General features: G+C 34.6%; 1 protein-coding gene across 1 annotated transcript in view; it reads left to right on the top strand.

The window, feature by feature from the left end:
• LOC114046103 (gamma-tubulin complex component 3) overlaps window positions 1-27,235 on the top strand; it is a 144,861-nt gene that overhangs the window by 57,436 nt on the left and 60,190 nt on the right. The window contains exons 6-11 of the mRNA XM_027866356.1: window positions 3,903-4,075; window positions 10,038-10,156; window positions 11,195-11,320; window positions 20,193-20,261; window positions 20,870-21,002; window positions 26,491-26,657. Coding sequence (XP_027722157.1) covers window positions 3,903-4,075; window positions 10,038-10,156; window positions 11,195-11,320; window positions 20,193-20,261; window positions 20,870-21,002; window positions 26,491-26,657 — 787 coding nt within the window. The remainder of the gene's footprint in view (window positions 1-3,902; window positions 4,076-10,037; window positions 10,157-11,194; window positions 11,321-20,192; window positions 20,262-20,869; window positions 21,003-26,490; window positions 26,658-27,235) is intronic.

The raw sequence follows: 27,235 nt of genomic DNA, 5'->3' as shown, positions 1-27,235 counted from the left end.
GAGAGAGAGAGAGAGAGAGAGAGAGAGAGAGAGAGAGAGAGAGAGAGAGAGAGAGAGGGAGAGATAAAGAAGGATAAATAGAAGAAAATAGGGAGGAGGCTGAATGCACAGTAATCATGTGAATGGGAATGGGAAGAACTAACTCATAGAACTGAAGAGGATGGCAAAATGGATTAGAAACCAGAATCTAACAATATGTTATGTACATGGGACACTTGAAATAGTAAGGTTCACGCAGAGTTAAAATAAAGGGCTGATACGGAATCTGACATGCTTCAGCTAGACTCTAAGTATATTGTTGTTCTTCAGTTGTATCCGACTCCTCGTGGTTTTTCTTGCAAAGATCCTGGAGTGGTTTGCCATTTCCTTCTCCAGCTCATTTTAAAATGAGAAAACTGAGGCAAACAGGGTTAGAGATTTGCCTAGGGTCGCATAGCTAGTAAGTGACTGAGGCCATATTTGAACTCAGGTCCTCCTGATTCTAAGGCTGATACTTGATCCACTGTGCCACCTCACTGCCCTGGAAGAGGTGAAGTTTTGAGGGAAATATAAGTTGTGTTTTGAATATACTGAATTGAGAGGTATATTAAGTTATCCAGTTTGAGATGTGTAAAAAAGCATTTGGTGATGTTAGAGGTCAGGAGAAAGGTTAGGATTGGCTATTTAGATGTTGGTATCATCTTCATAGAAAAGAAAATTGAACCCTTGGTAGCTGATGGTATCATCAAAAGATATAGGGAGAAGAGAAGAGTATTTAGAAGAGAGCAATGTCATGAAAACCTGGAGAGGTGAGAGTATCTAGGAAAAGGAAGTGATCTGATTTGTCGGAGATCCCAGAGAGATGAAGAATAAGGAATGAGAACAGGACATTAGATTTGGTAATTAAGACATAATTAATAACTTTGTAGAGAGCAATTTCATTTGAATAAGTAATCAGAAGCCAGAGTACAGAAGATTTAGAATTGAGATGGATAAGTGGAGGTAGTTGTAGATGCCAAGGATATCAAAGAGTTTAGCTGAGAAGGATAGGGCAGGTAAAGAATGATAGGATGATAGTTAGTTGGGATAACTGAATTAAGTTAGGGTTTTTCAGTGCCAGGAGAGACAAAGATATGTTTGTAGGCATTAGCGAAGAAACCAGTAGGTAGGGAGAGATTGAAGATTAGAGAGAAAGTGGGGATGGTAGAGGAAGTAGGTAATCTGCCGGAGAAGATGGGATGGAATGGGATAGAGGGCACATAGGGAAGATTATGCCTCGGCAAGGAGAAGGTACACCTCTTCATCAGAGAGGAGACTGGAAGAGGAGAGTGGGGGAAGATTTCTGAGAGATAGGAGATGAGTAGAAGAGGAGTTTACATTCCTATATGGGAAAATGAAACGTGTAACTTCCAAGAACTTTATCATTGTTAGAGAAGTTAGAAGGTGTATGTACACAGACAGAGGGCATGAATGTGAGTTGACTATGATGGAATGGGGCGCTCAGTGAATGGCCTCTTATTTTTCAGTGAAGTATGAGATATGGTTTTTAGCTGAGAGGGTGGGGTGGTATGGGGAGGCTTTAAGGGGGATGAAAAGTTTTGGTGGGTGGAAAGGTAATGGTGATTAGGGGCATAGAATAGCATTGCTTTGTTGAAATGTGAATTCAGGTGAGATTGTGCAGTGTAAATGGTTGTCAGCCTGTTTTTATGGTTTTTTTTTTCTTCAATTTCCACTTACAGTGTGTGAATTCGGAGTAAAGGTCAAGAATAAAAGGAGGAATCCAAGGTTTTGAGTTTTGTAAGACTGAAGATTCAGCCTTACAACTAAGTATAAGTTACCCTGCATAGCTGAATAAAACTGGGGAAAAATGAATCTTTAATGTTATAGAGGATTTTCTAGCTTTGATGAAAGCACCAAAACTGAATAGGTATTTTGAAATGCAAATAGAAGTCCCAAGAAAGCTAGAAATGTAAATTATTTGAGCAGTAGGAAGGAACTTTATGCTGATATAGTACTACTATTCTAATATAGATATAAGAAGAAGTAAGTTGCCCTTCAGAACCTTAAAGTCTTTAAAGAGTATTGAGGGTGTTAAATAAGAAAAGCAGGTCCTCGAGTTGGAGTGGTTCTGTTCTGAGGGTTTTTAAAGGGGAAAAAGAAGGGAGGATAAATGGAAAACAGAAACTAAGAGAAACATTGAAATATGCAAAACCTAGGGTATATGAAGGAGTGATAAAGAATTGAGTAGAACCTGTTCATTCCCGTAATTGGGTATGTGAGAAGAAGAGTATATAGGCATGGAAGAAAGAGTTAGGGGAACAGTCATCACATGAACCTCAGACACACACACACGCACACGCACATACATACGCACACACACACGCACGCACACACTCACACGCTCAACAGAGAAATAAGGAGGTTGAGGAGGAAGTTAAGAGACTCTCTCCCTCATCCTGAAGATGTTAGAAAGAAAGAAAATAAAGCAAAGAACTAGAATTTATGAGATTAGGCCTTAGATTGCCTCTTTGATGATTGAATAATGGCTACATTTTGGCATACGAATTTGATGGAATTTTATTGCATTGTAAGAAATGATGAAAGAGATAATTTCAGAGAATCCTGTACAATATGAATTAGAAATCCTATGCAAGATGGTGACCAGAACTAGGAGGACAATTTATACAAGCTTAGCAACATGTTAAAAAAAATAAAATAAACAACTCTTAAATTGATCAAAGCAATGACCAACCATGTTGTCAGATGATGTATGATGAAACATCCACCTCCTGACAGAGAAGTGATGGATACATAATGCAGAAAGATGCTTCTTTTTGGATATGTCCACTGTGTGGATTCATTTTCCTTGGCCGACCTTATTTACTCAAAAGTTTTTTCCCCCTTGTTTCTTAATTGGGAGGGGAGATAAGGGTTAGTATTAGTGATAGCAAAAAGAAAAAGGACTACTGAAATATTTTTTTAAAATGTCCTTATGAAAATTAATTAGAAAACACAGAGAAGGAGGGCAATTTTGAAAATCATATGTAGAATTTATAATACATTTTTTAAATTAAGCATTATGAAAAGAAAAATGGTTTCACTCTGAGTCTTCTTTTTGTGTTCATGTATAGGGAAATGAATTTTCTGGGTGTTAAGTTCAGACTGAAAATTAAAAATAAAAAGAACTTCAGAACCTCTCAAACAGATGCCTGAGATAGTCAGTAAACATTTAAGTTCCTACTATGTGCCAGGCACTGTGCTAAGTGCTAGACAGGCATATGATAGTAATAGCTTTGCCATATTCTTATTTTTTTCTGTATGTGAACACAGGCAAAGGAGTGATAGTGACAAATAAGTGGTACGGTAAACTACAAAGGTGCAAAAGGTGACAAATGTCGACATGATTTGTAGCTACATGATTTTCACATATAGGTACAGAATATATTTCTCTTTTTAAAGTAAATAAATAACTGCTCGCTCTTTGTGCATGAGATAATCTGGCATGTTTAATATGTGGCTGAAAATCAGAATATTATTTCAGCAATGATTTATTATGCACCTAATATGGACAACGTGTTGTGTTAGTTGCTGGGGAAGATACTGAGATAAGACATTCGCTCCTCTCATAGAGCTTATGTTTAGGATTCAGTACTGGTGGGTGGTTTGGTCTTAGGCTGGGAATCTCATCAAAGTTGTGTCCCCTCCTTGTTCTTCAACTTGGAGAATGCCAAGGAAGTTAAATCCTAGGGCTTACTTTTGAACAGCTGATTTTGGGCTGTCTTTGGGTCTTAGATCAACTGTATTAATCTAGAAATTAAATTTATTTCCTATTTTACACTAATTATTTTTTAGAATTTTACTCCTAACTTTTCAATACATTTATTGGTTAATTGTAAGTTAAAATGTGTTTTCATCTTTTTTAGACAATCTTATCAAACCACAGGAGTAGGAGATTGCTTTCGACAGCAGTTGGGGTCACGTCTTGCATGGACATTAACTGCAAATCAGCCTTCCTTACAAACTGCTACCTCAAAAGGCCTCCCAAACACTGTTTCTCGTAATGTGACTAGATTAAGAAGAGACGCAGATACAAGTGGTGAGTAAGGATATATTGCTATAATTTTTCTAAACCTGCAATAAATTGCTAAATCATGGTGGTGCAGATCATTACTGAATCATAAATGTGGTGATATTAGAAGTGGAAAAATGGATGAAATGTGTATTTCTCAGAGACTAACCTTTAGACCATGAGAATCCTCCAGGTATTACTTGGAATTGTCTAGAATGTAAGGGTATAGTGTGCCAGTTAGAAATTTGAGGATTCAGAGAAACTAACGCTGTTTTGAAAAATCACTGGTGCCTATAAGAATCCTTCCTTGATCTGCTGTCCTTTATCTGCCCACTCTAGGAAGATTGCTTGAAAATCAGAGTAGAGGTCACACAATCCACACCTTAGAATCAGCAATCATACCTTGCTGCTGTTTTGCTTTTTTCTGGATTTGGAGATCTAGATCTTTTCCCATTCTCTTACCTATTACCTCTTACAGTATTTGAAATTTAAACTCAGATCTTTGTCTAAATGCTCAGACTCTGCTTCTGTCTGTGCCTTCTTGTTCAGCTTCGACTTCTGAATTCTGAAAGTAACCTTCCTACTCAGACTAAAAACCTTGCCCATGTCCTCTTAATTTGGCCTGATATCCTGGACCCTGACCTTGGCTTCAATCACAGGAATTATGATAATTGGAAACCCCATTTTTATGTAAACTGCCCCTTGGCTATAGGATCTCTAGCTTGAAGACTACTCTGCCCACTCTGCTTCTTATTCTAGCTCTCCCTTAATCATTTAACCATCTTTTACTAAATGCCTATGTGCAGAGTACTGTCTCGAAGCTGAAAGGAGATAGAATAGAAAAGACATGATCCTTGCATACACAAATAAGACAGATATAAGTATGTTTTATATCATATATTTCAAGGAAAAATGTGGGTACATTTTGACTCATTCAGATTGCCGCCCCTAAACGTGTTTTATGCCATTTCATGAGTGGTTCTAGTAGGAAAAAAAATCTTCATCAAGATTTGATCAGATTTGGGACATGAACCAAGAAATTTTTATTCCAATCCCAGCAATTTCCACTACATCAAACTCTTTGATGTTATTATTAAAAAAAAGTCACATGAGTTCATAAGAAAGGTATTTCCAAAGTGTAGATCAGGTATAAAGTTGGAAAGACTGTGATCCATTGAGGGCATCCAATTTGGCTTCATGGAGGAGAGGGCAGCATTTTAGCTAACTTTTAAAGAATGTGGATGAGATTTCAGCTCTTGGAGGGGAGGACATGCTACCCCCAAGGGAGAGAATAGTGTGACAAAGGTCCAGAGGTAGGAGAGGGCAGGAAATATACAGGGCTTGGCAAGCAGTCCATGTTAGCTTGAGTATAGAGTAAGTGTAGGGAGGAGAATGAGAGAATTTAGAGAGACCCTGGCCCTTGGTGCTGTCTTAGAGCCCTCTATAATCATATGACCATAAATCTTTATTGTACGAATGAAGAGTCTTCCCAATGCCAGTGTTTTGTTAAGGTTCCCAGCCAGAATCTCAGGTCTATTTTGAGGGCTGTATGATGGAAAGAGCACTGAATGTTGATTCAAGAGACCTATGTTCTTGAACCAGTGTAGCCCCTAACTACCCCTTTGACCTTGGGCAAGTATTTTAACCGCTCTGGACATTATATTTGTCATCGATCAAAGGAAGAGGCTGGGCCAGATGTTTTCTAAGTACCAGACCAGTGATACATTTTATGATGTGCTTTAGGTATAATGCTGATGTCTGTACTTCCTTCACTGCTGCTTTGGATAAGGGGCTGTGAAGTTCTGTTCCCTTATCTCTTGGCTCCAAACTGAAGTGAGATGGCATATTCACGGACTGTGGAATTTTTAACAAAGGTGATGGTTAGGTCTTGTTATTTCTTCCTTCTCTGTCATACCCAAGCTCCAAGAATTGTTGATTGCATCTCTACTTTCTTTCTTCTTGAATGAAATGGCCGGTTCAAATAGATAACATGGAGAATGGTTCAGAAGGATTCAGATCTTTATATCTTCCAGATCAATATAATAAGACCTAATATCCTTATTGCCATTCCCACATCACTGACTGCCTGTCAAACATACAGATTGACTGTCTTGTAGATGTTTCAAACTCAAAATGTTAAAAACAGAGTTCATTATCCTTACTCTCTCAAACATACCTTTTTTAAAAAAAAAACTTTCTTGTTTATTTTCAAGGAATAGTGACTACCTTAGTTCATAGCCTTGGTGTCATTCTTGCCTCCTTATTGTCACTCACCCCACATAGCCAGTAAGTGCCAGATCTTATTGTTTCTACCTCCATAATATCTCTTATATCTGGCCCTTTCTTTTCATTCACATAGCTACTACTCTTATGTCCTGTGTCTTGGTGTGCTGAGTTATTAACTCATTTACTTTCTTCTACAACTATTTCAACAGCCTTCCTAATTGCATCAAGTCTTTCCTCAAGCTCTACTTCATATGGCTGCCAAAGTGATTTTTCTAAAGTACAGGAACCATTTCAGTTACTGATTCCTATACTTAATATCCTTAATATACTGGCTCCTCATTATTTCTGTGATCCAGTATGAACCCTTTTGGCCTTTAAAGCCCTCTACATCCTGGCCACAAATTACCTTCTTATGTATTTTTCTCTTTCCCTCACTTTGGTGGTCCATCCAAACTGACTATACTATTGCCCAAACATGACACTTAATTTCATATCTCTATATCTTTATGCTATCTGTTCATATGCTGAGAATGAATTTTCCTCTCACCTTTACGTCTTAGAATTATGACTTTGCTTCAAAATTTAACTCAGTGATCACATCCTGTGTGGGGCCTCTCTTAATCCCATCAAATTCTAGTGTTTTCCCAAGTTATCTTATGTTTATTTTGTATATACCTGTATTTACATTTTGTCTCTCCTGGCTAGTGGGCTCTTTTACTTTTTCCTCTGTATTCCTAGCACCTAGTGTATAGTAAATGCTTAATAATTACTTTTTTGAAAGGGTGCTTATCCTAAGAGTCTTTTATTTCTACCAGCTATAAGGAACAGATAGATGGTTCCTGGAATTTTCCTTTCCTGAAGTGATTTTTAAACCAAAAAGTTAGAATGCCAGATTAAATGACCTTTTAATTTTTTGTGTGATTTTTTTTTTGGCTACTTTGGATATTTTCTTCCATGTTTATTACCTTTTTTTTTTAGTCAAATAAGAATATTTGCCAATATGTTAACATTATGTTTCTGCCATTCCAGTCTCATGTCTTGTTAGACACATGAGAGTTTTAGGTTATTTTCCCCTACTGGAATTGACATTTCTGTCATTTCTTTAATCTTTTTTTCATTCAAATTATTTTTGCTTTTAGCTTTCGCTACTTTTTTCCCCCTATTCCAGGAATTCTAGCCTTTAAAAAAATTATTCATTCACTTTTATTCATTTATTTATTTATTTATTTTCTGAATATTAACTCTTTTTCCCATTGTCATCTTCTTCTTTAAACAATTTCTTAAAAAACCCTGAAAAATAAAATCATTCTTAACATATTAGTAATGAAGCCAAATAAGTTCCCACACTTGCTTTGTCCAAAAATGTTTGTCCCATTCTGCATTCTAAGCCCATCATTTCTCTGGCAGGATTTAAGTGGCGTGTTTCTTTTTTAGCCCTCTGAACTCATGGTTTATCATTGCATTGATAAGAATTGCAGACCTTTTAGTTGTCTTACATTTGGTGTACCTTTCATAGGATTACTATATCTTAGCAAAGGAGGTTGCAGAGGCTGTTACAGTTCATCATGGACCTGTACATGAATCCATTCTACCACAACTTAATAAAAGTTTTTTTACTCCTTACTTTTGCTTGAAGATCTCTAGTGATGGGACCCACTATGCCCCCAGACAGCCTATTTCTAGTTCTTAGGAAGATTTTCCTTACATCAAGCCTAAGTTTTTCTCTTTGCAAATTCTGTTTTCCTTCTTTTGTGTGCTACCTAGTTTGTTGATAAAATTCATAAAATGTAACATCAAAAACATCTAACCAAGGTAGAATACAATGTAGCTATCATATCCATAGTTTGATATGATGCCTCTCTTGATGTAGCCTAAGAGCACATTGGCTGCTATATTGCACTGTTAACTTATAGTATACTCTACTTTTAATCTTTTAGTGTACTAAAACCCTCAGATTTGTGTCTTGTGACTTGAGCTCTTTGAGGGCATTCCTTTGTCTCCTTACTTATTTTCAGTTTCCACTCTGTGGTAGCTATATTTGACTTGACCTTTCCAGGCCTAATATTATTCAACTTGGCAAGAGAAAAATTGAAGCAAAAGAGAGGTCAGAAATTTTTTTTTCTTTATGGTAACAGCTTCCTGTCTACCCTGAGCAGTAATTTTGTTCTTTATTTGAGCTTCCTTTTTTCCACTATAATGATAATATCACTTCTGTTCTTCTCTTTTTGGATCTTTACTTAACTGCATCCCTCTTCTCCTTCCTTAATCAATAAGCATCTATTAAGTATTTGCTGTGTACCAGCCACTGAACTAAATACTGGAGAAAGGCAAAAACCTGATACTTCAAGGAGGACATTCTACTGGATGAAACAACTTGTTAACAACTACATGCGTGTGTGTGCGCACACACACACACACACACACACAGAGTGTAAATAGGAGATAATTTCACATGGAAGTCATTAGCAGTGGGGGTTGGGAGGAAGAGGGGACAAGGAAAGGCCTCTTGCAGAAGGTGAGATTTGAATTGAGCCTTGAAAGATTCCAGGAAGTAAAGGTAAAGGGGGATAGCATTCCAGGATGGGGGATGGTGAGAGAAAAGTATAATATTCTTCTTTCCAGTTCTTGGCTATTACAAAAACTGGGATATCATATTTTGGTATACAGGGGGCCTTTCTGTCTTTGAGCTTTGGAATTTTATGGCAAACAGTTGGATCTTAGTGTTGAAGGGTATGGACATTTTAGTCTTTGTCTTAGCATAATTGTGAGTTACTTTTTGGAATGGTTGGATAATTCACAGTTCCACCAACAGTACATTTATGTAGTTGCCTTTTCTCAGCTTCTCCACCATTGATTATTCTCAGCTTTTGACACTTTAAAACTTGAAGGACATCATCTTAAAAAAGAGAAAGTTTCATTGATGCCTTTTGTCTTTTATAGCACCCTCATTTCCTGATATATACTAACATCAATAAGTCAGTGCTTTGTGGCAAAGAAAAAGTTAATTGTTTACAAACCCAGTGACCATACCCATGTAACAATTCCATAACTAGTTCCCCAGGAGGGAAGCATAGTTTATCATTTCTTCTCTGGGACCTACATATTAGCTTCCAAAAACATTAGGGACCAAGTCATTGTATTGAATCTTGAGTTCCACTGCTCTTCAGTTTTCTTTTTTTTTTTTTGTTATAATCATTGTTGATACTGTTCTTGTTTTGCCTTCTTTAAGTTTGCAAAAGTCTTCTCTTGTAGAAGTCTTTTGTTTTTCTGAATTTCTTATATTTGCTGTTATTTATATTGCAGTAATATTCAATTACGTCACAATTTAGCTTTTTTTCTATTGATGGGCACCTACTTTGTTTTCAGATTTCTAGCTACCACAGAAATGCTGCTGCAAATATTTTGGTATTTATGTCCAAAAAGTTTTTAAATTCTTTCCTCCCTCCCTGTATTTCCTGGAAACTATACTGGTAGAATAAACATTCATTCTATTTTTTTTTTCCTGTTTAATTTAAAAAGATCTTTAGGAAGCAATTCCATGATCTTCCTTGGAAACTCTTTCCTCAGTTTCTAGGATTTCCTTCTCTCATAAAGTTCATTTTTGTTAACCCTATTTCTTCTTTTTCATTTAAGCCCATTTTCTTTTTTTTTCGTACCCTCTATAGACAGAACTTTCTTATCAGATATAATTTAAAGTTTGATTTTTTTTCTTAAAATGAAGTAACTCTGCTTTTAAATATACTTTAACATTGTTCTGTTTTAGGTGCTATAGAAATAACTGAAGCAGCCCTTGTAAGAGATATTTTGTACGTCTTCCAGGGAATAGATGGCAAATACATCAAAATGAGCAATTCTGAAAATTGCTATAAAGTTGAAGGAAAGGTATAGTTACATATATTGCAATATTCAAAAAGGAAAAATGCCTGGGGGCCTGGCTTTGGGATTGTGTAATATATTTTGGGGACTAGGGAAAAAGTGACTTACAGAAATTGATGTGATGGTGCCCATGCTCATAGTAGCCTTTGTCCCTTATCCTTTTTTGAAATGTGGGATTCAGGCAGTGGATTGAGACTGCTGATCTTAGAAATTTACTTGCCTTTGTTTTTGTGACTGCTCAAGACACTATTCAAAGTCAGTTTGACTATAATGACTAGTTTGAAGTAGTTTTTTGTTTAGTTGAGTACTTGGTCTCCTATTTTACTTCTCACTAGTGCAACTCCACCTTTCAACTTTGAGTACCAATGCCACAAAATTGACTTATGTTGTTTCTTATGTTATTGTCTTTGCTCCTGGTTTGAGATTACATTTGAGGCACAGATAGAATTGGTTTATATTTTCCAATAAATAAAGAAGGGAAGATGTCACTTTCAGCCCAGTATTTCATCCTTCCTTTTAAAAATTGACTGTGTCGACTTTAATCACATAAACCAGCTAAATGGACTTGGGGCCAGGTGGAGAAGAAGTAAGTGTACATTACGTACAGGTTGCCAGGTCCTTAGGGGGATGACTGAAGAATGGATTGCACACTAGTTGTAGAGTTACAGAGAAATTCATTCAAAAAATATTTATTGAGCAAGAGTAAGAAGGGGGAAAAGTGTGTAGTTCACAATCTTTTCTAATATTGTTTGAGAATGAAATCTTTTAAAGTCAACCTTTGGGGCTGTTTTATCACTGTCTTTAAACTACTTATTCTTGGTCTTGTGTCTACTGATACGTTTATTTACATTTTTAAGGATGATTCACTAATTAGTAATTAATTAGTATTCACTAATTTTAGTTTTTAACTAGTTGAAGCAATTTATTCCTCCTTTAGATTGCCATTAAAAAATTGTTGGCATTAATACTTGAGAAATATGATTTTTAAAATTCTAGTTTTTAAACATAGATTTTTAATTGTTAACTACTGGTATGTATTTTTAGGCAAACCTAACCAGATCTTTGAGAGATACGACAATAAGACTTGCTGAGTTAGGATGGCTGCATAATAAAATTAGAAAATACACCGACCAGAGGAGTTTAGATCGAGCATTTGGACTTGTAGGTCAGGTATGTTTATTACAAATATAAATACTTCTTTGGTTTCTTTCACTTTGAGAAGTGCTTCCTCCCCCTAATTTCCCACTATGACAAGGAAAAGACTTAATTTGATTCAAAATCAGTATTTCTTAAAAAAACTATTTTTGATACAATAGGTAAATGAAATGCAGGGTCACATGTGTAGGTTTTGCTTGTATTAAATATCAGAACCATGAATTTAAAAAAATCTGAGCTGGGGCTAGTCTATTCATTCTGTGTCTTAAGTGAACATTTTGATTTATACATGTATTGAGCAAAAAAGTGACATTCATCTTTTTCTCATTCAAGAAATTCAAGTCAGCAAACTGTGGTAGGTATGAGAGAGAGCTAACAAGTATTTATTAAATACTTGCTATATTATGCTAAGCCATTTACACAAATTAGCTCATTTGATTCTCACAAAAAATCCTGTGAGACTGATGCTATTATTATTTGTAATTAAGAAAACTGAGGTAGATAGAGGTTAAGTCAGTTGCCCATGGTCACACAGCTAGTAAGTGTTCAAGGCTATATTTGAACTCAGAACTTTCTGACTCTGGGTCTAGTACTCTGTCCACTGTTTTACCTAGAAGGATATAAAGATGAGAACAGACAAATTCTTTGTCCTCAAGTGGTTTATAATCTAATTGTGAGAAGGGGAGGGAGTGAGCTATGTAACAGGTAAGTATGATAAAAGGTGGAATATGATAGGGGAAAAGAAAATATCATGACAAGTGCTCTTGGAAAATTGGGGAAGCAAAATCATTGAATTTTAGAGATGGAAGGGACCTTAGAAATCATCTAGTCCAACTCCTTCAATTTTCAGATGAAGAAATTGAGGCCCAAAGAAGTGAAGTAGAAAAGAAGACTAAATTTGCCTTTTGAGTATTATATATTTAATACATTTAATGTACACAATGGCTACCCAGATTGATTTGTAAATGTCAACTAAATAGAGAAGGAATTTTTAGGACAATTCATTAATTAGTTTAGTGTCATTAGTTTTATTTTGAAATTGCTGTTTGTGCATTGAAATTGCCTCAAATTAGAAAAGAATCAAAATATTGTAGATGAGTTGTTTTGCTATTGATTAGTAGTGTAACTGGGTATTTTATTGAATCTGTATGGGATTAATTTTCCTCATTTATAATATAAGGACTTGGATTAGATGATTTTGTGTCTTTCCTAGCTCTAACATTCTGTGATTTTATGATTCTATGAGTTTCTGTTACTACTTACTATAGGGAGATTGCATTGTACTCTTGATAATTTCATTGTAAATTATTGTAGTTTAAATCTTCCTAATTCAGTCCTGCTTTTTTTTTTTTTTAGGTCACAGGTGTATTTGAACCATGTGTTAGATACAAAACAAGAGAAACACAATGATAGCTTAATGAAAAAAATTAAACAGACCTGTGTGAAAGATTTAATTTTATTACAGCTTTCAGAATGCTGTTCTAACTTTTGATCCTCTGAACAATTCTGTGAAGTAGACAGGGGAAATGTTGTTTTCCTTATTCTGCAAATAAAGAAATGGAGCTTTAGAGAGGTTAAGTGTGTTACCCAAGGTCGCATGGCTAATAGATGAGAAAGGTACTCCTAATCTTCTCATTTCCAGTCCAGAGGTTTTATACTCTAAGTTTAGCTTTTATATTTTTTTGCTATTTTAAATAATTTCTTTGTAATATCTGATCACTAGAAAGGAAACTGTATAATATTGTAAAGAAGCCCATAAATACTTTAGTCAAGCTTTATCCCCAGTAACCTTGATTTTATTCCTATTATTTGAAAAGAAAATGCTTCCTGAGAGTTGGAAATTTTTCATTTTTATATAGCAGCCTCATTGAGCTAAGGCAGGAGAAATTAGTTTTTCGTTTCTCTGGAGAACTTTTATCCTCAAATACATTTAGCAATATGTTATAACCCAGCATATCTTTATTATGCAATAGTATTCTCCACTCTGAGTCCTACTTCAATTCAGCCTCATGGCCTGCAGTGACCCTGGATTCTAGAAGGCTGTGACACCAGAACTCAAGCCTTGCAGATCCTTCCAAACAAGTAGGGCTGCAAACGTTGATCCAAAGACAGGGTGGTTTTTATTGGAGGACCTGGGAGAGGCTGATTACCAGAGGGTTGGCCACCAGTGGATGACACAGATGCCGAGACGCTGTTGGTCTTGAGGGGATTATACTTGTTTCTCTGATGGGAATCTCCATACTGATAAAGTCAGAGGTGCTTGCAATCCATCAGTCTGGAAACATTTTTTAAGTGCCTACTCTGTTCTAGGCACCCATGCTAGGTACTAGAAATACAGATAACCCCTGTTCTTAAGAACCTTCCATTTTCCTCAGAAGAGATAATGTATATGAATATATACAAAATAAATACAAGGTAATTGTTGGAGAGGTCACAAGCTGTTGAAAGGATTAGGAGAGGCTTAGTGCAAAAGGTGATGTCTGAGCTGTAGACTGAAGGAAGAGATGGGTTGGGTGAGGTGTATGTGAACAAGGGAGTGCATTTCAGGCATGGAGAATGGCTGTTGCAAAACTTTAATATTTATAGTATTCAACTATGACTGATATAATGCTAGAGAGTTTACAAAACACTTGGGGGGCAGATAGGACAAGTAGCATCATCTCCATGTTACATGGGAAGAAACTGAGGCTTAAAGATGTTGAAGTTATTTGTGTTCAATAGCTAGTAAATACTGAAGTTAAGTTTCAGATCTAGACTCCCAACTCTTTACTTCATTCCTTGGAAGTAAGTATTGTGTCAGTAATGGTAGTTTTATCAGAAAATCAGTATACTCACATTGTCTATGTTTTTAAAACTTCTGAGATTAGTTACCAGTCAGATCAGGAGTGTCTTTTAGTTGATTTTTTAGAAGTGTTTGTTTTTTCCCTAAGACCGTAGGAAGAGAGGGATTTTTATTTTTTAAAGGTAATGTGATGATTAATTGTCAAACTAGTATTCTTAAATTTGCACAGAATATTAGCTTTTGAGACTTTTTTTTACATATTGGTCATCCTTGAAAATGTACTGGATAATATGCATAAAATTTAATGAATGTCATCTAGCTTCTTTTTTTTAGTTCAGTTCAGTAATCTACCACGAGAGACTTGGATGGACTAATTTGATCTCATTGGTTTGGGTATTTTCTCCCCTGTTGAATACTGTCTCTTACCTCTCTTATCTTGTGTAATTCTACCTTCCACCTGTATATCAGAAATGGTTTTTTAAAGAAGAGTCAGAAAATGCACTGAAAGCAAAATTTAAAAAAAGGCAAGCCTCAAATGGCTTCACAAAAAAAGTGACCATTTAAATTGACTCTTATTTTAATAGACTGGAAGCAACTGCTTACCAAAATGGAGATTATTTTAAAATCATCTGTCCATATATAGTCAGATAATCAACTGAGAAGATGAAGTACCAGGATTTAAATTAATCATTTAGATAGTTGAAAAACTGATTCTTATCACTTTTTGTTCCTTTTTCTACCTTGTCAACTATACTGTGGAAGTAGGAGAGACCACAGAAGACTGAGGCTCATTTAGTACTTTTGTGTGTTATGAGTCACCATAGCCAAAAAAACTCATCCTTTAGTGGACAGCTTGCCATACTTAGCTAGTTGTCAGAAAGTTGATACGGTCTGTGGCTGGTCCTGTACTGGAGTACTTTCCATCTTGGTAGAACCTGACAGAAGTTACACAGTAGTCTTTTAGAACCCAGAATCCCTTCCACACCATGATGAGGCATTAGAGTAGGACTTTTGTGGAGATTAATCCAGAAGAATCATCCTGTCATCATTATCATCATACATTTATTGACCATTGCCACAGTACTTAGTATTATATTGCTTTACAGAGGTTTAGAATAATGGGCCCTGAACCACTGTGTACTGTTGGAATAGGTTTTCAATTCTTCAGTGGAAATGCTTGCCTTCTACAGAAAACATTTTAAGCATCTATTAAGATTTCAGGTGTTTCAAAGATTGTCATTTCATTTGACAAATATTTGGTAAGCATCTGTTGTATAATAACATATATACATATATAAATGTACCTCCCATATGATAATTACTGATGTATAAAATTAAAATACCTGATGTTTATACAGAGGTTTAGAGCTTACAATGTGACAAGGAATTAAATGCATCTAAAATTCATACCAACTTAGGGCATACCATTTTAGGATAGTTTTCATTTTTAGGAAATTTTCTTTATTTTTAACTAAAATCTATCTTCCTGTAACTTTTTTCCCTATAACTCCTGATTCTAGCTTCTGGGTCAAATAGAATAAATTTAAACCCTTTTCTACCTTACAATCTTACAAGTGATTAAAGTATGTTATGTTCTCTGTCTTTCTCCGTTCTCTTCTGCCCTAAATTAGGCTTTTATTTTCCATCACTACTTCTGCCAACTCATTTTTATATGACATGTTTTTCAAATTCTTTCACCATTCTGATTGGCCTCTATCGTTCAGCTTATCAATGTCTGTTCTAAATGGTGAACAGAATTTGACGTTACTTTGGAAGAGGCCTGACCAAACAAGAACCTAGTGTAAAACTCTTCTCCTTTTTTTTGCAGGTTAATGTTTTGTTAATGTAGGCCATGTGTATATTAGCTTTTTTTTGGCTTCCATGTCACACTATTAATATTGAAACTCCAGTTAACTGAAACTTATTTTTTAAAAGAATAGATTTTTTTTTTTTTAGTAATAGCTATTTCAGCCTTTTTCTTGTACAGTTGATGTTTTGAATCCAAGTTCAGAACTTTATATCAATCCCTACTAAATTTAATTTTGTTAGCTTCAGGCTGTTCTAACTTATTGAGTTAGAGTATTGTGAGCATATTAGTTAGTCACCAAGCATTATTAAATGATTACTTTGTGCCAGGCACAGTGTTAAGTGCTCTAAGTATAAAGCATGCCTTACTGTCTCTCACTTCATGTATTCATTCATTCATTCATTCATTCATTCATTCATTCTTTAGGGCAGCTAGGAGGTACAGTGACTAGAGTGCTGGACCTGGAGTCATTTAAACTTAAATTCATATCTGATCTTAGACAGTTACTAACTGTGTGACTTGGTCAAGTCACTTAACCTTGTTTGCCTCAATTTACTTATCTGAAAAATGGGGTTAATAATAGCATTTACCTCTCAGGGTTATTATGAGGATCAAATGTGATAAAAATTGTAAACCACTTAGCACAATGCCTGGCACATAGTAAGCATTATATAAATGTTAGCTGTTATTATTCATTTAGTTGTCAGCTCTTATATATGTTACCTCTTCAACATGTTTTATCCATTATCTTTTCTCTGTTCACATTACCACCACTCTAATTGATACTTCCATCAGCTCTTGTTTCCCCTTTCTCTAGTCTTTTCCAGTTGTAATCCATCTTCCACCTAGCTACTAAATTGATATTCTTAAATCATAGGATGACTCTGTCACATGCCTCTTCAGGAAGCTCTATTGTTTTGGATCAAATATAGACCCCTCTATTTGGCATTTTTAAAATCTCTTTCCATTACCATCATGTGACTCAATTTCAGAAATAGAGGTGCTTTCACTAATGGAAATGACAATAAAGAACATGCATTACCATCTATCCTGTTGTACCCTAAGGATCACTAGGCCTTTCTATTGTATAGTTCCATTATACACTTCTATAAAGCAAGGTCCCAATTAGTACAAATAATAAATCTCCTGAAATGGTGGCTTTATTCGAATTCACACTGCATATTTCTATTGGGTTGGAACCAGTGATCATATTTTACGTAATTATAACTTTGATAGTACAAATTCAAATATGTGTAGCTATTTCAGAGGATTCATTATTTACACTAATTTTTTCCCCAATTAATATGTGAGTTTCTTGAAAGCAGAATTGCCTTTCTTTTCTATTTATATGCCTATTGCTTTGCATATAGTAAGTACTTAATAGATGCTTTTTCATTCATTTATTCATCCAGCTATTTTCCAGACTTAATACATATTATTTGACTATATAACTCATCTTGCTAAAAACTTAAGGGGTTCTCTTTTGCCACTAGGAAGAATTATAAATTCAGCCACTGTTTAAGGCAGCTTGTTCCAATTATGCTTCTTATTTATTCCATTATATTCCTTTTAATGCATTCTGTGTTTCAGCTAAACTGCTCTATAGATATTCCTTGAATGTGACCTTCTTTCCCCTACCTCCATGAATTCATGTAAGGTATATCTCCATGCCTGGAATACAGTCAATCTTCATTCAGTCAACAAACCTTTATTAAGTGCCTATGATGTGCCAGAATCAATGTAAGGCACTGGGAATATGCACACACAAAAATGAAACAATTCTTATCCTTAAAAAATTTGTGCTGTATCAGAGAGAGACAACACATACATATATAGTTTAAGTTATCCCTTCCACATCATGGGGTTTAGGGGTGTGACTTCTCTGTGATCTGGAAAATCTGCATAAAAGTTTTTGACCCTCCCTTTATACCAGAGAAGAAGTCTAATTTTTTTCTTTCTTTTTTTTTTCTTTTTTTTGCTTTTTGGTGAGGCAGTTGGGGTTAAGTGACTTGCCCAGGGTCATACAGCTAGTTAAGTGTCAAGTGTCTGAGGCCAGATTTGAACTCAAGTCCTCCTGACTCCAAAGCTGGAGCTCTATGCACTGTGCCACCTAGCTGCCCCTTTTTCTTTTTTCTTTTTCTTTTATGGGGTGTTTTCAATACCTTATTGTAAAATTTGGGTTGTATTATATAATATTTGTATAATATAATATTTGGGTTGTATTATATAATACTATATGTGTGTGTATATATATATATATATATTTTTATGCATTTCTGAATTTCTAAACTTTTTCTGTGTTGTCTGTTGGCCTTTGTGTGTCATCTGTGGCTTCTGCAAAACTTCCTCAAAATTCCCATTTAATTTCTTATGCCGACCCATGATATATTGAAACTGTGATAGGGCAAGTTGTGATGTGGAAGGGATAACTGCATGAGTATGAAATAAATGCAAGGTAGTTAACTACAAACTAATTAGGGAGAGACTGCAGCTGGGTGGTACAATGGATAGAGCCCTGGGCTTGGAATCAGGAAGATTCATCTTTATGAGTTTGAATCCGGCCTCAGACACTTACTAGCTGTGTGGCCCCTGGACAAGTTACTTACCCCTGTTTGCCTCAGTTCCTCGTTTGTAAAATGAGCTGGAGAAGGAAATGACAAAGCACTCCAGAATCTTGGGATCATAAAGAGTTGGACATGAATGAAAAACGACTGAACAACAATAACAACAAAGTTACGGAGAGAGGGCATTAGCAGTTGAAGGGATCAGGAAAAAATTTGTGTAGAAGTCTTAATCTACATCTTACTGGAAGTGAGCAGTTTTATTAATATAAATGAGTAAGAAATTCCTCCCAGGTACTGGAGATAGCTAGTGTAAAGACTGTTGGAAGAGTATCCTATGTAAAGAACAGAGAGAAGTCCAGTGCTTTTTTTGGCTGGAATGTAGGATAGGGATAGGGATAATGTATTATGGGACTGGAATGATAGGTTGGAACTAGGTTGTGAAGGATTTAAAGCCAGCTAGTTTATATTTAGTCCTAGAGGGATTACTGGAATTTATTGAGTAGGAGAGTGATATATTCAAATCTGCACTTAAGGAAAACTCTTTGGCATCTGTATAGAGAATGGATTGGATTGGAGAGAAACTTTAGGAAGAGAAACCAACTAGGAGGCAAGGCTGCTGTAACAGCCAAAGTAAGAGGCTGTGAAGACCTAAACCAGGGATTCTTAGCCTTTTTTGTGTCATACAGCCCTTTGGGTTCAGAGCAAGGATACATCTTCCCATCAGGGTTATAGGGTGTACCACGAGGAGTTGGGGATTGTTTTCTAATGACATTGTCTTGAACGCCCACTTGCGTGCTTCCTCCCAAGATAGTTGAACATCAATTTAGCTAGCCTCAAGTAACTTTTAGAAAGGGGTATTGTTAAGGTAGTTTAGTAAGAAAGGTTGTTCTAAAATATCCCTCCCTACAAAATATCTTGTAAGAATATATAAAGTCCAGGGGAAAATGGGCTCAAGTTTATGGAGCACAGGTGATGAAGGGGTAACTTATAGGTCCTAGTTGCTGGTTATCCTTTTCTTCCACTCATGGTATGTTCAAGAAGTTCTCCTTGAGCATGGTGAATCTTGTGTCCAGTTTTCCCTTGACTCATAATACAGACAGTGCTGCCAGCTTCTGCAGTCCTGGGGATTCTGCTAGGATAATGATGGAAAGATGGGAAATCCAACATTCTCCAGACCTTTGAAAGAGAAAGGGTGGAGAGGAGAGGAAGAATTAAAGAAATCCAACTTGGAGGTGGAGTTTAGAAGAAAGTGATTTTATGGCATATCTTTTTTTTATATAATTTAGAAATTTAATTTTTTTTCAGTTCCAAATTTTCTCCCTCTATCCCCTCTCCCACTTATTGATATATTAAGAATTATGATACCCATTATACACATAAAACCATGTAAAACAAATTTTTGCATTAGTGGTGTTCGAAAAATAAAAATAAAAAAGGAAGAAAGGAAAATAAAGAAAAATAATTAGCTTCAATCTGCTCTAAGTCCATCAGTTGTATATTTGGAAGTGGATACAATTTTATGTCTTGAGTTTTGGCATATCTTAATGAAGATTTAAACTAACGTGAATCCCATGTATTATAAAATTTAATATAATTTAAGAATGAATTAAGCTGAAAAACACAAGATGCTGTTTCTTCAAAGACTTCTGTGTAATTAAATATATTAATATGCTAGTCTGCTCTAAAAATTATCCTACAAATAGATTTATTATACTTTTTTTTTTTCCTATACAGAGCTTTTGTGCTGCCTTACATCAAGAACTTAAAGAATACTATAGACTGCTTTCTGTTTTACACTCCCAGGTAAAATGACATTTACATTTTTTTTAGTTCCATATTATTTAGTGTTTCTAATGCATAATAATTGTAGCTGGGTAGAATATTTTAAATTAGATTTTTATGTTAGCCTGTTTTAAAAATAAAAATCTTATTGGTAAAATTTTTCGCTGTAGCCTGGAGAAAGCATCTAGTTTTGGCATATCCCATAGCTGAAAGCAAAGTTCCATTTTAGGAACACATTTAGGAAATCTTATGGCTTAGTTAAGGTGTCCTATTTCCCTATATTTAATGGATTCTTTGTGCCTTGAAACGATTAGTGAACTTTCCCCAAACTGAGCCCTTTCTTTTGTCATTTTCTTCCTTAAAAATAATCTCTTTTGTTTTACTTTCACTTATATTTACTTTTAATCTCTTTCCCTTCCCAGAGAGTCATCCTTTTTTAACAGTAAATATAGATGTGAACAAAAAAAGTTCAGTACATCTCATACATCAAAAACATCTTTAATCACTTTTTAAAATTAGAAGAATTGATTTCATAAAATCAATTTAAATAAAACAGGAAATTGTGTAACACATTAACTAATTTTTAAAAAATATTAGTTCTTAATTTTTGTCTCTCTTTTATTCCCCAGCTTCAGCTAGAGGATGATCAAGGTGTAAATTTGGGACTTGAAAGCAGCTTAACACTTCGTCGTCTCCTAGTCTGGACATACGATCCTAAAATAAGGTTGAAGACCCTTGCAGCACTGGTTGATCATTGTCAAGGTCTTTTTTCATTTCTTAGAAAATATTTTTCTCATACTTGCTTCACTTTAAAGTCAGTAAGGCTTGTAAGACCATTTAAATTACAAATAAATGGCCAAGGTGCATCTGTGGAAGGAGTTTCCGCAGGAAAGTTTCTTGCACAGATTAAATTACAGATCCAGAACAAAAAACGAGCTCTCACAGGATAGAGCAGAACTATCACCTTCCTAGTCCTGAGAATCTTCTCAGTATTGCATGAGGGAGTATAAAATAAAATCAGATAGAAAAGATTAGTCTTATCTTTTCCAGTTTGAATAATCTTAATTTCTTCTACTTTTCCCTGTTACTCTCCCTGACATTCTTTTATTTTGCATCTAAACCTCCTTCATACTTTCCTTGTTACTTTTAAGTTCTCCTCAAAGCATTGTAATAGGGAATATAAAAAAGTTTGCCCTCAAGGAGCTTGTCTAATACAAACAATCCTGAGTTCTTGTGGTGTCTAAGTATGGAGTATGACAAGAAGACATTTCATCCTTTTGTTGATATCTATAAGACTAAGGCTTTATAAATACTATAATTATACATGCAAACATAAAATATAGTATAATAGAATACTCTAAGAAATTCCTGGTTATCAAGAAATGAAAAATTATATTTAGCTATAAAAGCATTTCAATGAGGATTTTATCAAGTAATTATCTATATCTTTTTGCAAGGTGTATACCCATGATTTAGTCAAATTTGTATACTAAAGAATTTTTGTACTTTGGATCGGTGATTTCATTGTCATGGGTATTCCCTCCACATCTTTTCATCTTGTATAATTTTTATTGCATAAGAACTTTAGAACTTTGAATTGGTGATTTCATTGTCATAGGTATTACCTTTACATCTTTTCCTCTTTTATGATTTTTGTTGCACAAGAATTATTCTTTCTATTAGTTCCTTATAAAAGATCATCCTGATGTACTGAAGACTTTCCTCTTATACTTTATGTATGTCAGGAGTACTGTTGTACCACTTGGTTGTTCATCTCTTATATTTTGTTTTCATTCCCTTTTTGGTAATACTTATTATTGATAATATATTTTATGTGACTTCTTACATGCAAGTCATTGTTAGTAACATTTTACAGCCTGTTTTATGGCTACTATTGCCTCTTGAGTTGTTATTTTTAGTCTTCTGAGACTGTAATATTCTACATTTATCAGGAGAATAGTTTCCAGAGAATATTGGTATTAAAGAGATTTGTGATAGTGAGCATTTTGGGATCGTTGAAAGTACTGTGCCATTTCCCAAATGCTCTCCAACCTGATCTCTTTTTTTCCTATTCAGGACCTAGATCCTTGTTACCCACCTGCAGTGCCTGTCCAAGATTTTCATGTTGATAAACTAGTGTACAGTTTCATTTCATAGTCTTAGGCATTTTTCATCTGCTTTGTTTTTCCAGCATGGATGGAAAAGTTTAGTCTCTTTCATTACTATTGATTTCATGACAGGCCTGTAAAGATCTAGGGCTTGATGCAATTGATATGTCATCTTTGAAGAGGAATATTTGGAGAATCTCAGTATCAATAGGGAATCCTTTTACTTGGACTTTGTGTAGGACCGCTTTCATTGCCCTGTAACCATAATGTGATTATGGTTAGTTCTGTGACTTTCAAGATATAGTCTTTAGGGAATCTCCTCTGAAATCGTGTCTTTGGCTCACTCATTTTCATTAAGGAAATCACCAATATTCTTATTTTTTCATTAGTTCTGTTTTGCTTTTTTATGAGGTGATGCTTCTTAATCATGGAGGATGTCATCATCATCTTCTGGAATGTTTTGTGGATACGTTTGTACTCTAAATTAAGTGTTGCCCTTGGTTGCCTGTGTTTATTCTTGGATGTGTACTTTGGTGGATTTCTGAGCTTTTTCAGCCTCCATGTTGTGGCGGTTATTTCACTTCAGTTAAATGTCTCCAAGAAATGATGAAAGTTAGAATAAGTCTCCATTTTGTTCATTTTCCATTTTTCCTATTTGTCTACTTGTTTATCCAGGTTAGGTTGAAGTGGCTGCGCTTTGTATCATTTTTTTTTCATCTTTATTCTTTTTCTTCTTTGTTGATCACTTAGCTAGCCCAGTTAAGAGTCTGATAAGACTTCTGTTCCCATTAGTAGTGTGATACAACCCATGAATAGGCCTTGTATTTCAAGCCTAGGTAGAACATAGGGAAACTCAGTCTTCAAACATTTATGATGTATAGCTATATCTTTTGAATAGTATATAAACATTTTGGCCTTTTTATTTATCTTGAATCATATTTTTCAACAGTTTATTGAAGTAGTTGTAGTAAACTTCAGTTAATGAAACTAGAATGTAAACTGTTTGAGAACAAGGACTTTTATTTTGTCTATATCCTGAACACTTAGCACAGTGCCTGGCACATGGATGTTTAATATATAGTTTGTTTATTGATTATACCTGAAAGGAACCATTGCAGTTTCATATTTTAATACCTTCAAGAATCTAGTATACTTGAGTCTAATTTCTATTTTAGTAGGAAAGTGAGCAAGTTAACACAAACTTTTATTTCTTTCCCCTTACTAATCCCTTGTCCATAATGTAATTTAAGAGAATTAATAAGAAAATTAATAATAAAAAATTCCTATTTTTTTAAAGAAGTACAGTTGAACTCATCAGAAATAATTAGAGGAAATGTTGCCTCATTAACTTTTTTGTTACTAAATTTGGTGTTTATGAAATTTCTGTGAGGAATAGGGTAGTATTTACTGATTCTGTAACTTAAAATGTAACCCCTAGGATAAACAAAAGAGTGAATGTTAATAGAATCTACTAAAGTGCTAAAAAATCCTATCTCAAGTTACAAATGTGAATATTCCTTATTTTTCATTTGAAAAATATATTTTTGACTTGAAAAGCATACATTAACTATACAGTATCTTCATTTAATAGACATTTTGACTATTGCTTTTCCTGACTACAGTGTGTTTTCACAACTGTAGTATAGTTTAATCTTAAATTTTTCTTTATCAGAACACCTCATTCTCTGAAGATTTTGCTATATGTTGAATATTTAATTCTTCTGCTTTTAAGTGAGATATTTTAAAGTACTTTGAGAACTCTTAAATATTGTATAAATACTCTTAAATACCTATAACAGATTCCTTCCTTTCTCCCTCCCTCCCTCCCTCCCTTCCTTCCTTCCTTCCTTCTTCTTACCCTCCTTAACTCCTTCCTTCCTTCCCTTTCCCCATCTTGCCTAGGCTGGAAGTGAAATCACTAATCGCAGGTGGTATTCCACTCATATTGGCACAGGAACTTTGACCTGTTTTGTTTCTGACCTGGGTTGTTTTGCCCCCTCCTCAGGTAAATCTGGTGGTCCCTTGCTCCTGGGAGCTTATCAATTAATGCTAACCTTAATGTGGCCACCCAATTAGCATAGCCCATCAGCTCAGAACTACTGAACTCAAGAAATATGCCAGACTTAACCTCCCTGCTAACTGGGACCACATATGGGCCACCATGCTCAAATCAAGCCCATTTTTTTATAATCCTTCGCTTCTCTTCACCATAAAATGTCCCCAGGCATAACCTCTGCTACTTTTTTTCCTCTGCCTGAAATGCCTTCTTCCATGATCTAGCATTACCTAAGACACAGCTCAAGAGCATTGGCTCTGAAATAGGAGATTATGGATTCAGATCCAGCCTCTGATGCTTACTATTTTATGACTTTTGACCAGGCATTTATTTTCATTGGGTTTCAGTTAAATCATTTGTAAAGTGAAGACATTGGGCTAGATGGCTTCTTTTTAACCCTGGATCTATGATCCTGTTACCCCATGAAAACTTCTAATTACCTCAAAATATATTTTTCTTTATTTGGAATTTCTTAGGCCTTAGGCCTTCTTGGACTTTGCCACATAGTATTTCATACAGCTTATCTGTTGTTCTAGAACTGTTTTAAAAATTGTTTTGCTTTTTTTTTTTTCTTAACTGAATTGTAAATTCTGAAAGGCAAGTTCTTTGTTCTCCTTTTGCATTTTTTTTTTATTCCTTACTGCAGTATTGTGCAAGCTAGCGCTTGGTTATTGGACAATGCTTATTTGAAAGAGTGAATGAATGAAAATTAGTGGATTTGACTATATGGAGTTGGAAATATTTTTAAAGCAACAGGAAAACCTACTTACCAACATGGCAAAAAGAAATCCTTAGCAAAAAAAAAGATTCTGTTGAAACAGGAGTATAGTTTTACAATTAAAAAAAAAGATGCCTACAACTTTTAATGTTAATGAAAACCTTTTTTTTTTGTTGCTTAACCAAGTTTTTTTTTCCTGTAGTTGCTTTGTGACTAACACTGATTTGTAAGTATAAAGTTTTAGTTTGAAATATCAGGGTTGTTTCTATGTAGAAATATGATTATACTTCTACAGATATCCAAAATGAAAATTACTCCCTTTTTCCATCATTTTGATTTCAGTTCAGCTGAAGAGATGTATATTATGAGGTTAAATCCTTTCTGTGAACAGGAAATGGGGAAACAGGAAAAAAAAGACATATTTAGAGATGACTGTGGTACATTTTTCCATTTTTTCTGTGGAGTCCAATACTAGCTTAAAAATAACCTTTTTATTTTTCTGATCAACCCCAAATGCTTGGAAATTCCACTTTATGTGAATGTTAAAATTAATAGATTTATTATGTTTTTCTTCATCTGGGAAGAAGCAAAGACTGTGAATTTGATGTTTTTATTTTGAAAAATTAAACTGTCGGGGAATCTAGTTACCTGACTTAGAAATAATAAAAAAAATAGGTATTAGAATAATGTATCATACTTTAAGAAAGTTTACAAATCTTTGAATTTTGTTTATATTTTAAATGGAACTTAAAACAGTTTAAAAGTTTGGTACAATTACGTGTCGAATTCTTAATGTCTCTTAGGTATTAAGCAAACTTAAAATGTTCACATCAGTGATTTCTTATAAAAAGTAGTAACTAATTTTAATTATTATTAATTTGAGTTATCCTTAAAGAGCACTCTCATGAAAACCTAAAGTTATTTTCATACCATCAGCATGGGCAAAAAATTATTTGCAATGCTTCGTGTGCAGAGGACAAAGAATCTTAATGCCACCTTGAATATCTTCATTTAAATATTTGTTAACAACTTTACTTTTGTTGAGTCTGTGTTTTAAAAGATTTGAGCTTTATCTTCTGATCAAATGTAATCATGATTAGTCTCTTTAGGAATAATTTACTATTTGTGAATAATTCAAGGTAATATAACTTTTCATCCAAAAATAGCTCAAGCAGTATTGAAAAATCATAATTTAGTTATGAAAATTAAAAGAGACTTTAGTTACATAATTTTTGCCAAAATTAAAACTATTATTAAGTGATCTTTCTCTCTCTTTGCTCAGTCTTAGTCATACTTTCTAGCATATATGTTAAAATTGGTCAGTATTGATCTCTAAAAATTGATGTTTTTTTTTTTTTTTTTTCCCAGGAAGGAAAGGTGGTGAACTAGCTTCAGCAGTCCATGCCTATACTAAAACAGGAGATCCATATATGAGATCCCTAGTACAACATATTCTCAGTTTGGTATCGCATCCTGTTTTGAATTTTCTTTACCGTTGGATATATGATGGAGAGCTGGAAGATACATATCACGAAGTAAGTAATGATACAGTGTTTTTAGATATATAATACCTGGGAGATAATTAGCCTTTTTACCATCATTGATAATTTTTACTGTTACATTTCCCTTAATATCACTTACATTTTTATAGGGCTTTGTATTTTTCAAAATGCTTTCCTGTCTTGTCTAATTTTCATATGTCTTTGAGGTTATTAGAATTCAGATATTGTCTTACTTTTTATAAATGTAGAAATCAGAGTACACAAGAGGTAAGTGATATACCTGAGATTACACAAGTATTTGGTAAATAAAGTCTGAGCAGAAATTTTGAGGTAAACAGAGGTTATCCGTTCAGGTGATTCTGAGGAAACTTTGGTCAGTGAAAGTCCCTGTTATATCTGACCTGAGAAAGATGGAGTCAGAGATGAACATTTGAAGTTGTCTGAATATTAGGTTGCTGAAAACTCTCTGAGCCTTGGTTTTTTCATCCCTAAAAGCAACATCACTTAGATGCTTCATGTATGACAACGTGAGAGTGATTATGGACTAATTTCAGAAATTTAGGCACTGCAATGGTGTGTTTTGACTGGAATATGGGATTAGGATTAAGGAC

Source organism: Vombatus ursinus, unplaced genomic scaffold (assembly GCF_900497805.2).
Source record: "Vombatus ursinus unplaced genomic scaffold, bare-nosed wombat genome assembly UNPS02014781.1, whole genome shotgun sequence".
In the NCBI taxonomy this organism is placed as follows: domain Eukaryota; kingdom Metazoa; phylum Chordata; class Mammalia; order Diprotodontia; family Vombatidae; genus Vombatus; species Vombatus ursinus.
The sequence above is the reverse complement of the archived record's forward strand: the minus strand, read 5'-3'. Positions and strand labels throughout refer to the sequence as shown.